Raw genomic sequence first — 13,824 nt, 5'->3', positions numbered from 1 at the left:
GACAGTAAAAATATCAATCTTTATTCTTTGAGATAGCATATCAAAGATAAAACCTTAATCTGAAATAGCATGACAAATTACACAGGAACTATACAACAGTAAACAAAGAGTAATTCAGTTACTTTTCCTTAAGATACAACAGTTCTGTTTGCATTTACTATGGAAAATAGTTCTGCTCAGGCTCACAAAGTTGACTGAGAATGGCAGGTAAATTGGGCCTAGAAAACATTCCTTGAGAATACAAGTCATCAAAAATATTACATTTTAGCTGCTGCTGAAATGCATTTGCATCAAATTATTTGCACGTGTTATTTTAAAATTTCATAGGCACATTTTTTTTTACCCCCCACACACGAATGTAACAGAAATCCTGAATGAAAGTATCATGAATTGGTAGGAATGTTTCCTCTCGCTAAAATAATTTCATAATCGACATAGTGCAGTCTCTCAAATATGATAAAACATGCTGTAGGAAAAAAAACAAACAAAAAAAAAATAACATGACGACAGTTTAAACCTAAAGTTATTATTAACTATCATTTATGGCCTGTTACAAACTTCAGGAGTTAAAGATGAATTATATGTACTACATTAAACAACAATTAAATAGCTACTCATAATTCAGCTCTTATATGCTGTATGTGCTTCTCTTTAGAACAAAAACAAATGTATTTGGTTTACGGTCAGAAGAATGAACAAAACAATGGCATTGGACAAATGCACCTCATCTTATACAATTAATATTAGAACATTAACATAAGCCATAAAAATACAACAGTAAACAAGCAATGGAAAATGTAAGACAGCTGATAACACAACACTATCGGAAATGTATCGACAAAGACAGTCTGGTTTGGCAATAAAGGGATTTGGAACATCCTAACACAACATAAGGAGCTGCTCCACACCACCGTTGCATTTCGGATTTGTTTCACAGTGCAGAGGTGTCGACTATATCTTTTATCCATAACAATGTAAACCTAACCTAACCCTAGTCCTATTTAACCTCAGTAACGATACAATACTATACACCACAGCACAAAACAGACCAGGCAAGTGGCACGGAAATGTTTCTAGCTCAGAGCGCGGCCAGAATCGTCACACGTTGTACTTCATTTTAAAACGATGCTGTATCAACTGATCAGACGGCTTTCTGTCAGGGTTTGACTGAGGGCATCTGCACCCCGGAAGGAGTTTTTCCCTTTCCTTTTTTAGTTGCTCCAGGAACTGAAACTTTTAGTTTTAACTGTTTTACATTGCCGTGTATTGCAGCAAGGATTTTTACTCGGAAATGTAATTATACAGGAAAGAAAAGAAAAAAACAAAAACAAAAAAAAAAACGAAAGAAAAATTGTATCTTGTCCATCTGTGTGGTAAGAATGCTCTTCACAGCATCAGTGTGTGTGTGTGTGTGTGTGTGTGTGTGTGNGTGTGTGTGTGTGTGTGTGTGTGTGTGTGTGTTCTATATAGATTTGGGCTTGTTCGTGTAAACACAGCATGTCTGAGTGTATGGACTGTGCCTGATATCATAAACCGGTGCCACAGTTGACCTCTACATCTCATGGGACAGGGCTTCATGTTGAGCAGCCACCCCATTGGCCTGCAGGGCGCCGGGCTGCTCCTCCAGCTGACCGTTGGCCTTCGGTTGAACCGCCATATGGTCAGACGTCTGAGAGATGACCTGGCCGTTGGATTCGTTTAGCCGACGGACGCGGTACGTCTCGTAGTGGATGCTCCCTGTGATGTCCTTGATGTTCTGCATGTGAGTCCTGCGGATGAGTAGGGATTATCTTAGCAGGTGGAAAGTCTTTGTTTTGTTTTTATTGGACAAAATATTGTTCTCCAGCTACAGTTCTGATGTGTTCACACACTCAAACTGGGCATGAAGGTCATATTGGGCTTTTAAACGGCTCATTTCTTTTCCTACACAAAACGCCCGAGTGCTTCTTGGGTAAATAAAACGGCAACACTTTCAATCATTTTAACAATTTGCATAATCTGAATTGATTGGAGATAAATAATTCCAGATGTATATCAAACAACAACTGTTATGAGAATCGTTGCGCCCATTTAAACCACAGAGATCAGGTTTTTAGGCAGCTCTGTTTGAATTTAAATCATCTAGCTGTTGGTTTGAAGTGAAAATGAAGAATTTGGACGTAGCAATGCGCCTCTACCACTCTAAAATCCTTCAAACATACATGTTGTGGTCAAACATGTCGAAAGCTTGTTGGTGAAAACAAAATGCACAGTCATTATGCAACTTGAAAAGGGAACTATACAAAATATTTGTTTTTGTTTATGCATAATTTTGAGCCTGTGTGGCTTTAAGAAACCCCAAGAGAAATTCTAATTAATCCAAAAATGTGTAGATTTTTTTTTTTTTTTTACATTCATTCAAGTTGTTTGTTGCACATAAATCAACTGTAAACAAAACAAAACAAAAAAAAAACTGTTGAACTATATTATTTAAAGCCCCAAATTAAACCTAAGACTGAAACTCTACCTTCTCTTTCACTTACCTAAACGATGCAGGCAACAACTCAAGAAAACACAGTCATGAACAAATCCTGAGATGTAGCATTATATTAACGGGCATTCGAAACATTTTTAAAAATTTTATTTCTATTGATTCTTGCTGGGAAGTAAAGCTTCATCGATTCAGCGGAGCCAACAATTACCTCAGCCCAGATACACAAAACGCCTGAGTGTTTCTGACCTGGCAGGAGAGACTCAGTCCTGAACTCAATTTCATTTAAGCACTTATGCAAAGTCATGAAAAGGAAATAATTAGATGACATGGATTCCCACCTGATGAGTAGGTCTCGCAGGTAAGCAAACTCACAATGTGCAATGTTCTCAACTGCAAAGAGAGATAAAAAAAAAATAGTGATTAAAACAATTCTGAATGTTGAAAACCCCTAAAACACCACAAGATGGCAGTGTTGGCCACAAGCAAAAACAGAGGAAAAACGCTGCTGCCCCAAGATCTCCAGCAATTTTCTTAAAGCAAGATAACGCACTCCTCCTCAGTGGAGAGCGTTTAATAATTCCCATCTCTCCTCCACACTGGGAGAACTTTAAAATGAGACGTTTCAACAAACTCTCCATGACAAGTCACTAGTGCCTCCCTTCGGGGCTAACACATGTTGGAATTAGAGATTGTGTCAGAGGTTGAAAATGAAATAAAAGGAGGGCGTCATTTATGGAAAGCTTTGAAATACTGAGCAGGAAATTAAATTTGCTTTCAAAGGAGGAGAGGGGAGGAAGTGCTCGGCCTGTGAGCGCTGATTAGAGGCATCGGGGGAATGTGCAACGCTAACTTGGCTGGCATCAGCGCTGCTCTAGTCCTGCTTTAATCTCCCACATTTAAACTTCAATAATATAAACAATTTCTCCCTTTTGAACGATACGTGAAGACTTCAACCACCAAATCTTTCGGAAATCTCCAGTGGCTTCACCTCTCCCACAGGTTTCAGCAACTGCTTTATCTGCCTCCCTTCATTCAGCTTCCTTGAAGTGTTGAGAGATTCTAAAATGTAATTAATTTGTCAGAAATGACTTTACTCCAAAAAGGGAGACACTTGTTTCCAACATGAAAAATCTTAAAAGAATGTTTTTTTAAGTGAGGTTGTGTTAAAAGGTTAAAGTTGCCTAGAGTAAATGTTTAGTCTCAAACATTTTATAGCAATTACAGTGAACACTAATTTAAGGACATTAGCTGAAATTATGTTTGTATTAAACAGTTATTCACACAGGATCTAAAAGAAAATGCACCTCTGGCCATTGAGTTTCCACATTATATTATTTGCATTTGGCTTTCTAAAGAAATAAATAAGTGAAATGTAACTCTAATTAGTGTGTTTTGGCTTAAAAACACACTTTGGTGCAGTTACACTGATCTTAACACCACCATAAGCTTCTTACTGTTTATTAACAGGTTTTTGTCCCACTTCTAAAATCTGTGTTCAAACCAAACTGTGTTAATGAAAACTTCCTCATAATGAATAGACAACAATGGTCAACTTAAAAAGAATATCTTGATTCTTATTTATTACACACTACAATCAATCGGTTTTACAAGTGAAACTCTTGGAGAGTTTGTGGGAAAGGCTGAGTGTCAGACATTAAACTTCTTTTCAACAGAGCATTTCTTAAGAAGAAAAAATAAATAACATTCAGAATAAACTGATTACTCTGACCAGAAATTGTTGACATATTCAGATCTCTGTACATTTCACACAGGAAGATCACCTTCTTCCTCCACTTCCTGTGTAAGAATTAAGACATGGCAGTAGCTCAAAAGTTTTTAAAATTGCTCTAATATAAACAGCTATGTTGTTTTTGAGAGTTAATATGTTAGCTTTAGCCTTCAGCTAAACTGGATTTACACTAATGAAGACACAAATTATCCTCGTATAACTTTTTTTAACCCTCACTTCAAAATTCACAAAGTTTCCCTTTAATCCAGTATGAATGTGACAAATAGTTTCTCTTCAATTTATATACATTTCTGCCTGTATTGTAGCTTGTGTCCTATTCACAAAGCAACTTGTATTTCTAATATGCCTCAAGATCAGCATCTGCACATTTTAATGTAGTAAGCTGTATTTGAGAACCAGATGCTATGATTCTGTGGACCAAGTAATGTAAAAACCATGTGTAAATCAGACAATATTCCCCAAAACCCACAAAAAGGGCTTCATCAAAATGTGGGAAAATGCCAGCAGAGGACACACTCGCATCTCTTTGACAAAGTCAGACAAAATAAAACAAAGTAAAACAACCACACACCAAATTACAAACGCACTTGTTTGCAATAACTTTACTGCTGTTCTTTGTTCTCATTATCTTAAAAAGGAGGAAAGTCTCTTGTTTTCCTTTTCAGAGAAACCCGTGTAGTATCTGTGCAACAAATGGTTCGACCGCCCAGCCACATGTAAAAGCTGCAATATGTTATTTTCCACAGTTTAAAATACTTCAGAAAGAGTATAGACCATGGGTTTCTTTGTAGAGCAGCTTCCCCACGTTGGTGAGCGCTGTGGTAAGTGACTGAGAAGAATGCGAGTCGCTGTGCTATTTATTTCAATAAAACAGCTGTTGTGACATGTGAGTGGGGTAAACTGGTCTAATCAAACAAAAAAAAGTGTTAATTCTTTAACATGTTTATTTTTTCTGTGAGAAGCTTAGCCAAACCGTTTGGTGGGTCTGGTTGCCTTGGAGTGTCGTGTCAAATTTCTTTGACAAAGGGGAAATTAAATCAACACTTTCAGTGCGATCAACAAGGACCGGCATCCAAGGCTGTCCAAGGAAATCCCCTGTTATTTGCATTTCCACGACCACAGAAATTCACATAGAAATTAGCATGATTTTGAGTTTATTGCAAATATTTGCAAAAATGGTCAAATGCATTACTACACTACACTGCTTAATCAGACTTACTTGACGTCAAGTAGGTTTTGAGAATGTGTCAAGTAACAAAAATCAAGATGTTCTATTTGTTTCCAATCTGTGTGCTTGCTATTGTTTTTTCTCATCTTTTATGTATATATCCTGTGAGAGGTTAAAAAGTACCTTAAAGTTCCACAAACACACAAAATCCTGCGTTCAAGTTCTATTACCTTCAATGGTGCCCCATTTTGTTTTCCTTCCCAGAAGCCTCTTCCCATTCACCTGGTACTCCTGGTCACTGCCCACCACAGCAAAAGGGATCATCTCCTGATTTGGGCCAGAACACACTCCGATTCACTTTTTTATTCTGGTTAAGGTTTATATGCAGACAGACACTAAAGCCAAAGCCAACATGCTTCAGGTAAGCTTTATCTATCTGGATTTAAAGTCACCCTGATTTTGTCGTTGATCATTCTGTCCTCTGCATCTTCATCAAACTCTTTCTGCGGGTAGACGTCGATCCCGTTGGCTCGCAGTTCTTCCCTGATCTACGCGCAGCGAGAGACAAAAACACAAAGTTAGATCTGCTAAAGTTTCACATTATATGACGGACAAGCTATTAAGAGATTTTAGTCGTCAGTGAGCACGAGTTTTCCATCCGAAAGAGACTGCACACATGGTTGCATCTTTACTTTCTCATATGTGATGCAGCTGAAAAGGCAGGAAACGTCTAAGCGCATTCAAACATTTCTCACCGTCTGTTTAAAGCTGTCCCTCTCCTCCAGGGTCAGTGTGTCGGCCTTGGCGATGACCGGGACGATGTTGACCACTTTGCTGAGGCGCCTCATGAATTCCACATCCAGAGGTCTGAGACTGCAGGACGATTAAAAAGAAACTTGAGTGTGAATAATTTCCCGTTTCCCTCTGTGGTACAAAGTAAAGTTATGATTCACTTTAAATGGATTTGATGTAATGAAATAAAATAACCACCAGAGGGGAGTAAATGCATTTCCTAAAGCTATCCGCTCACTGAGGAACATCCCACACAACTTATTTGATCAGCAGCCTTTATCATTGACAATGCCAGTGTTTTATTGGATTTTGTAATTGTAAAGTGGAAGCAAAATGTGATTTTTTTAAAAACGTTTGACAAAAGTCTGAGAAGTGTCGTGTGAATATCTTAATCACTCTCAGAGGATTTACATCACACCTACAAATCTTTTGTCGATCAAATTTGTCTCGTCACAGATTTATTCTTCTATGAATCTGTGCTCCATCTCTTTGTCCAGGAACAACGGCGCAGTAAAGGTGATGTGTTTGTTATTTGACCAATTGGATGACTGAATGCAACTGAATGCATTAGGAGTAATTTATTAGTGGTTAAATACATCTGCAACACCACACTTTTCTGATCATTTGAGAAAATTTCCCTTTTTTTTTTTACTTTAAAAAAAAAAATGTCTTCGTTTATCACATAAAATTCTAGCAAAACACACTGAAGTTTGAGAGTGTTAAATGAGAAAATGTGAAAAGCTTTAAGAACTATGAATCCTTCTGCAAGGCACAGTTGATAGGAATGATATGCTCTCAGGCTTGTTAGATTTTCTATGTTTTATTTTTTTTAATTTCATCTCGGCTTTGCCTGCAGCTGAGCCTTCACACAGACTCCCTCCGTGCAGTCTGCTCTGCCCTTCAATTAGCCTCGGCCGAGCCGAGCCAGCCTGGCTCAGACTCCCAGGGGCGGATTGTGGGGCAGGCCTGACTCGCTCTCCACACAGACTGATGGGCATGTCAGCCTTGAAACATGATGAAACACTGGTGAGCATGTGTTCCACAAAGCATGGAAAGCGGAGAAAAGGAAACAGAGCAGCACAAAGTTAAAGAGAGACGAGTGACGCAGAGCATCGAAAGCCCCGGGGAAAGGGAGATACAAAAACAAAGACGGAAAAAAAAAAGGATGAAACATCTAAATCAAAAGATGAGTACAGGAGGATTCAGGTTGGTGGGAAGCAATCTGTTGCAGTCAGTTAATTCTGAATCTAATCATTGTATTGTAAAACGTGTAGAAACAAAAACATACAAGCACACACGGCTTGACTGAGCATTTCCGCATCCTTTTTATTGCACACGTCGTTTTTCCATAACATATGCCAGGGCAAGAAATGCAAACAAAACGATGTGCATGCAGGATCACATTACATGTGTCCTCTTGTATGCATGCAATAATTCAGTGGCTGCAGTGATGAAAGAAATGGCAGACGGTTTGAAAGCAGCTCAGTGATCAAATTGAGTGTAGAGAAAACAACTTGAAAGCAAACCACCTTCCTCCTTTACTGTAAGTGATCAGAAGGCAGTTCTAAGCTGACAGGAGTCACAGAGCAAACACTGAAATTGAAGTAAAAGCTGCACTGCTTGGAGGGGGGACACTGTTGAGGCCTTCATTGAAAATAGCATCCGATGCCAAGACTGCTGCATTTCTGCTTCAGTAACCCCATATCTTTCATCTGAAACCTATAAATGCAACTTTGCAGCAGATTCCTCTCTAACTTCTCTGCAAGTCAAGATTTTTTTTTCTAAATCTGAAGAAGTTTAAGATACTAAGCGCACTCCACGTCTGAAGGGGAAGGAGTTTTAAAGGAGCTCATTCTAGTTCATCTCCTGGCTCGCTATTCAAAGGCTTCACGAATCTCTTGGACCGTATCTGTGTCAGCGATTTAATACTACCAAAGGTTTTGTATTTAACGGGTCAGCTGCGCATTGAAGCATGCATGTCCTCCTCTGTGTCTCTTCTGGCCAGACTTGCTGTAATATCTAGATATGAGACAGCTGTGTCTCAGTCTTGAAATGATTCGTCGATATATTCTAAACTAGAGTGATGCATTTGACAAGATCTGGAAACTTGTTTTTATTATTTTTTTTAATCTTTAGCACTTTTAACAGTCCAAACAATTTCATTTGTCACATAGGTCATTTATATTTACTTCTGGGAGTATCACCCTGACCAGAAAATAATCTTATTACTTCCTTTTCTACTAACCCTTCACCCCTTTTCGATATTTCTGCATGATGAACGAGATTGACATCCAGCTCAACATTTGGGATGAGCTCAAAAGCAAATCGATGCAAATGTAAAAATCTTAAATGTTCAGGTGAAATTGTAGCCTGTAACAGTAGTTTGTTAGTCAGATCCTTTAAACCTGGACACAATGAATCCAAGCAAACACGGCCTCCCCAAAAGCCTTGATCTCAATCGTTCAAACTTTATGGGCGATGATCAAAAGCAGAGTCCATGCCAGAAAACTAACCGACTTGAAAGAGCTCTACCGTTTATGATAAGGAATGTCGTAAAGTAGCTGAAAAAGTCAGAACCTTGTTCACGGACACAAAAATGTGTTGTTAAAGAACATTCAACCATATATAGGTTTGGGTGTAATGCAATGTGACCCTGCAAGCATAATTTGAGTCTTTGTGGATTTTTGTGCGTTAAAATAAAAATTGTGAACCCAATTGGTGTTTCTCTTTAAAATCACTTGTTGAATCAAACAAACAGTTCAAATGCAGATTTGGATTTCTGCTCAGATCAAGTAAACTTGTCACCGTCTTTTCACCGAGTTGTGGGTTTCTTGTTAGGCATAATTTACAAACCTTTAAAGTAAAGTAACGAAAATGTGCTACCCATTTAGAAGACATTTTCATAATGCCACAATAACTTGGAAGGCAGTCCATATTCATGATAACAAATGAGTAAGGACAACCACACGATACCACGACTGTGCCCCACATGACAGCTCTACCTAAACTCCTCTTACCAAACACACACACGGACCCAGAAGCAGCAGCTGTGGCATCATGGCTCACTGCTGAGGGGTTCTGTCAAGAATACGGACATGTTTCCCCCACAGCTGCACAAAGAATCTGTTTTGTAAGCGAACAACTGTGGAGCTCTTGGTGCATAAAGGGGAAGCAGCATTGGATGGGTCTGTCTTAGTTACTGACTGAAAAGTTTACCGTTATAACAATACTTTCAGATTTTTTTTTTGGGGGGGGGGAATTCTGCTCCCATAGATGACAGAAAGAGATTTTTTTGACCACAGTCTAGTAAAACGGCATCTGCTCATGATTTTTAAACCACTCGGTTTTACATCTTTCTTTTTAATCAGAGACTTTTAAACAGAGAATTGGCCAAAAGGGTCTTGTTAACATTTAAAAAATAAAAAAAAGCTCAGGGAGGGATTATTTCCCCATGAAATCATAAGAGTTGTGGATGAAACTGAGAAACCAACAGAGCTGCGGACACACAGGCGGTCTGAGGAGATTCCAAACAGGCCTGAGTCATCTCAGAGGTCATTTGAGGGAAATGTGAACCACTTGGTGGATGTGGGATGGGGAGGGGGGTTGAAATGAGAGCTGATCTTTTTAGGAGGCAATCTTACCAGTGCCCTGTGGGGGGTATGAAGTATATGCAGCAGTGAACCCTGGAGTCTGGGATCCTTTTCTTCCGGTTGATGTTGATTTCCTCCTGCAGGTAGGCTTCGTACTGGTCATTGATGAACTTCATAATGGGCTGCCAGCTGAAATACGAGTGTAAAAAATGAGTCGTTTCGCTGGCAAACATGAAATCATCAAGCTATGATGTCTATTTACATTCTTCAAACCTCAAACGTGTTTTCCAAGTTGCATTTACTGGCTTTCTTATATTTTACTAAGATTTAGGCCAACACAGAAGTGGTGTAAAATTGTTAAGTGGAAGAAAGCAAATGCTTGTGTGTAATTTATACTGTTCTGTGTAGTTTCACAGAACAGCAGAAATTGAACAGTCCTGTGAAGGCCTCACTGGTTTGTTAAAGAACGTGAGAGAATAAACGGCGTAATGAAGATCAGGGAACACAGGACAGAAAATGGTGGAAAACTTTACAGCAAGGTGAGGTTATAAAAGAATAGCACAAGAGAACTACAAACCCACTAATACTTGACTGTCCAACTAAACTGACCAGGAAAGAAGAGCTTAAATCAGGGAAGCAGCCAACAAATCAATGGTGACTCTGGAGGAGCTGTAGAAATCCAGAGCTCATGTGGGAGAATCTGTTAAAACAACTGCGTGGTGTCTGAACCACAGATCTGACCTGGCATGGAAAAATGCTAAGTAGAAATCAGTTGTTGAGAGAAAGACACAGAAACTCCCAATTAAAATCTGACCTAAGTCCTGGATGGAAGTAGCAAACATGTGGAAGAAGAAGCTTAACTGAGATGAGACCGACAACGTGAAAAGAGCTAAGACATCTCCACTGTGAAACATGGTGATGAACTGATCATGCTGTGGGACACTTTTATTCAGCAGAGAAGATGGTCAGAATTAATGAAGAAATTAATTACAATTTTCAAAGGGTTTTAAATTTTCACCCCTTGAATAAATGTTGAAAATGGAGGCGAGTTTCACGTTCCAACAGAACGACGATTCCATGAACGGCAATGGAGATAAAAGCACAAGCATGTGGCAAAACGGCCCAGTAGCTACTGTGTGTTGGTCTGTATCATAAAATTCCAAATTAAATAACCTGAGGCTTTTTGCTGTAGCATCACAATGTGTGAAAAAAAATCCAAAAAGACGGGGATACTTTTTGCAAATCGTTGTCCAATATGTTCACAAAGAAAGGTCACATGATAAAAAAAAACACTTCTGCCAACTGGATAGAAATGAATTGTAATCAAAGATTAACCTAGGCACTTAATGTTAATGTATGTACACAAAAGATCACAACTTATCCTAAAGAAATCCCTGGTTTTTTCACATTCGTTTTTCATTTTCCTCAAAAATTTGATGGAACGTGCAGAGATGAGAAATCAATCATGGTCATGGAGGGAAACCGTCTTCACTCACCAGTTTTCATTGTTGATTTGATCTCCAAAACCAGGAGTGTCAATAACGGTCAGCTTCATCCTCACTCCCTTCTCCTCAATATCTAAACAAAAACAAAACAATTTTTTTTGTCAGGGAACAATTATGTTGCTGAAAACACAATAGGTCATCATATGGAAAAACAAAACAAAACAAAAAAAAAAAACACACACAAGCACTGCATAATTAATAGCACCATATGTGCAGTGTAAATGCCGTGCGCTGTTAAACTTGAATATAGGCCAACCGTGACTGATGGATTTAATTTCAACCGTCTTGGGGATCCTCTCCTCCGGGTTGGACTGCACCGATTTATTACGGCTCACCTTGGACTTGAACAGTGTGTTCATCAAGGTGGATTTCCCCAGGCCGCTTTGCCCTGAAAAACAAAAACACAAACACGCAAGAAAGTCAGATTCCCATCTGTTTTTTTATTTTTTATTTTCTCTTCCACAAAAGATGCAAACGCATTCACTTAAATTCAACTTTTTTGTTTGCTTAACCCAAAAAGCCCAGACAAAACATTAGGTCTGAGGTTTGGGGTATAGTGTGTGTGAGTATGAGTGTGTCTGCATATTTAGGAAGACGAGGATCGCAAGCATGAAGCTGCAAGGTCAGATGAGCGACCTGTGGGGGCTTGGAGGAGAGACGTGTTCGACAGACCACACACAAAAGAATCATCACCCACCAAGGGATGAATGTGATGAATTAAACCTGACTGTCTTTGTGGTACATTATTAACTCAACAAAAATTCCACATGTTGAAGGGAGGAAGAGAAGCGCTTAAACATAGCTCAGTTTTTCTAGCCGTTTTCACGCTGTATAAGAGGAACCACGAAGAATGAGGCTAATGGTGTAAGAAATATTTGTTTTTATACATTTATTTATTTATTTTTATCCAGGGAACTGACATTGGGGAAATTTGTCCCTGGATGCTCCTTCAGCCCAGTGCTGGTGGTTACAAGAACCCTAGCTAAAAACAACATCACTGTTGGACAACGTCTCCCATCTAATGCATGAAGCCGTTACCAAAATGGAGAGAGACTGCTGCATTGTTGTTGCACAAAGCAGCATTATTTATCGCAGATCTTTCCTGCCAGCAGCTGTTAGACTTTATAACCATCACTCAGTTTGTCTATAGAGCTTTGCTGTTATTTTCTACATTCCATTTTGCAGTTTTTTCCCCCCTCTTCTTGTGTCGATACACGTACAATAAATAAACAAAACTGGTATCTGAAAACAAGATGAGAAGATGTCTCCCTATTTGCATTTTGTAAAATATAACAAAGGTTTCATAAAACTCGAGATGCATTTTAACCAACCATGTTTACTTTGAAATAATGCAGTTCAGATTCAAACAGCCAGATGTCGTCAAAAAAAAATAAAAATAAAAATGCATTATCATAACGACAAACCCTAATTTAGCATTAAACACAGTTATGGTAACAGATCCAGTATCTGTGTCATCCTTGAAGAACTCTTGGAAAAGTAAAAGGCCTCACGCAAAACCCTGACTTTAAAAACAAAAATCTTTATCAAGAAAAAATGAAAATACAAAACATGAAGATCTGAATCTCTTATAACCGTTTCTCTTCCTTCTTTAAAACAAAACACGGCATGCACAGACAAAAACCGTATTGAGACTGGAATCTTTCTGCAGTCTCAAAACTGTCTTAGCATGTGGTTCAACAGGAAGTAAGCCTCTCAAAATAAAAAACTGAATTTCACAACAAAGTTAACATAAATTGATATTAAGCTTACTTACTGAGGATGGTTAAAAAATAAAGAAAAAAGGCACTGCACATAATATTCTCCTTGACAACTTCTTCTCATGTGTCCAGCCATACATGTCTAAAATATTCACCCTGTGCAACAGACAGTCCCAATATATGGGAGGTTGTTTTAAGTAAATAATTCCTTAATATTGATGAAAAAGTACCAGTTCCACAAGCAAATCATTTCCCTTATGGCATGGGGAAAATGTCTTGTTAAAAGTGAAAAAAGTCAGCCAGTGGAACAAGTACTTTAGCCTTATTTCATGTGCGTTAACATATATGCACTTAAGACTAGACCAAAAATACTTTGTAAGATTTTGGTGTTTTTGCAGTGTACATAGTCATATGACAAAGTACACAGGTTTTTGTGGAGTGCAAAAATCATGCGTTAGGAATGTAGCTTTGTTTAAAATGAACTTTTACGCAAACTCAGCCCTTTTCCTGCTCTTTGTCATCAGGCCCTGTGGGAGTCAACTGTCACGTGGAGCTTTGCCAAGTTAGTAGGTCTTCTGTTGCACCCAGGGAGACACTTGTCCTTTTACACCAACTCCACATTCAGGCCACTCTGTGAATTCATCCTCCAGCACATGCTCACATTTCCATTGCCTGTATCACAGACACACTCACACTAGCTGAAGTCAGCCAGCTGAATGGGGGGATGAGGGTGGGTGGGGGTCAGAAAATGCTCTGCCTGAATGCCACAAGACTCAACGGGAGCAAGATCAAGACCACAGCTGTTCTAACCTTTAAAACGACCCGACT

The 13,824-nt window shown here is 38.8% G+C and overlaps 1 protein-coding gene across 7 annotated transcripts in view; it reads right to left on the bottom strand.

Annotated features, from left to right (window-relative positions):
• Nucleotides 1-13,824, bottom strand: part of septin9b (septin 9b) — a 77,362-nt gene continuing 63,538 nt past the window's right edge. For all 7 annotated transcript variants that reach the window (XM_007551542.2, XM_007551539.2, XM_007551541.2 and 4 more), the window contains 8 exons: nucleotides 11,535-11,666; nucleotides 11,270-11,351; nucleotides 9,825-9,962; nucleotides 6,147-6,264; nucleotides 5,844-5,939; nucleotides 5,622-5,718; nucleotides 2,812-2,863; nucleotides 1-1,769 (listed from right to left, as the gene is read on the bottom strand). In XM_007551542.2, coding sequence (XP_007551604.1) covers nucleotides 1,553-1,769; nucleotides 2,812-2,863; nucleotides 5,622-5,718; nucleotides 5,844-5,939; nucleotides 6,147-6,264; nucleotides 9,825-9,962; nucleotides 11,270-11,351; nucleotides 11,535-11,666 — 932 coding nt within the window. In that variant the 3' untranslated portion in view covers nucleotides 1-1,552. The remainder of the gene's footprint in view (nucleotides 1,770-2,811; nucleotides 2,864-5,621; nucleotides 5,719-5,843; nucleotides 5,940-6,146; nucleotides 6,265-9,824; nucleotides 9,963-11,269; nucleotides 11,352-11,534; nucleotides 11,667-13,824) is intronic.

Source organism: Poecilia formosa, unplaced genomic scaffold, assembly GCF_000485575.1.
Source record: "Poecilia formosa unplaced genomic scaffold, Poecilia_formosa-5.1.2 Scaffold43, whole genome shotgun sequence".
NCBI lineage: Eukaryota > Metazoa > Chordata > Actinopteri > Cyprinodontiformes > Poeciliidae > Poecilia > Poecilia formosa.
Note: the sequence above shows the minus strand (reverse complement) of the source record. Positions and strands in the feature narration are given on the sequence as shown.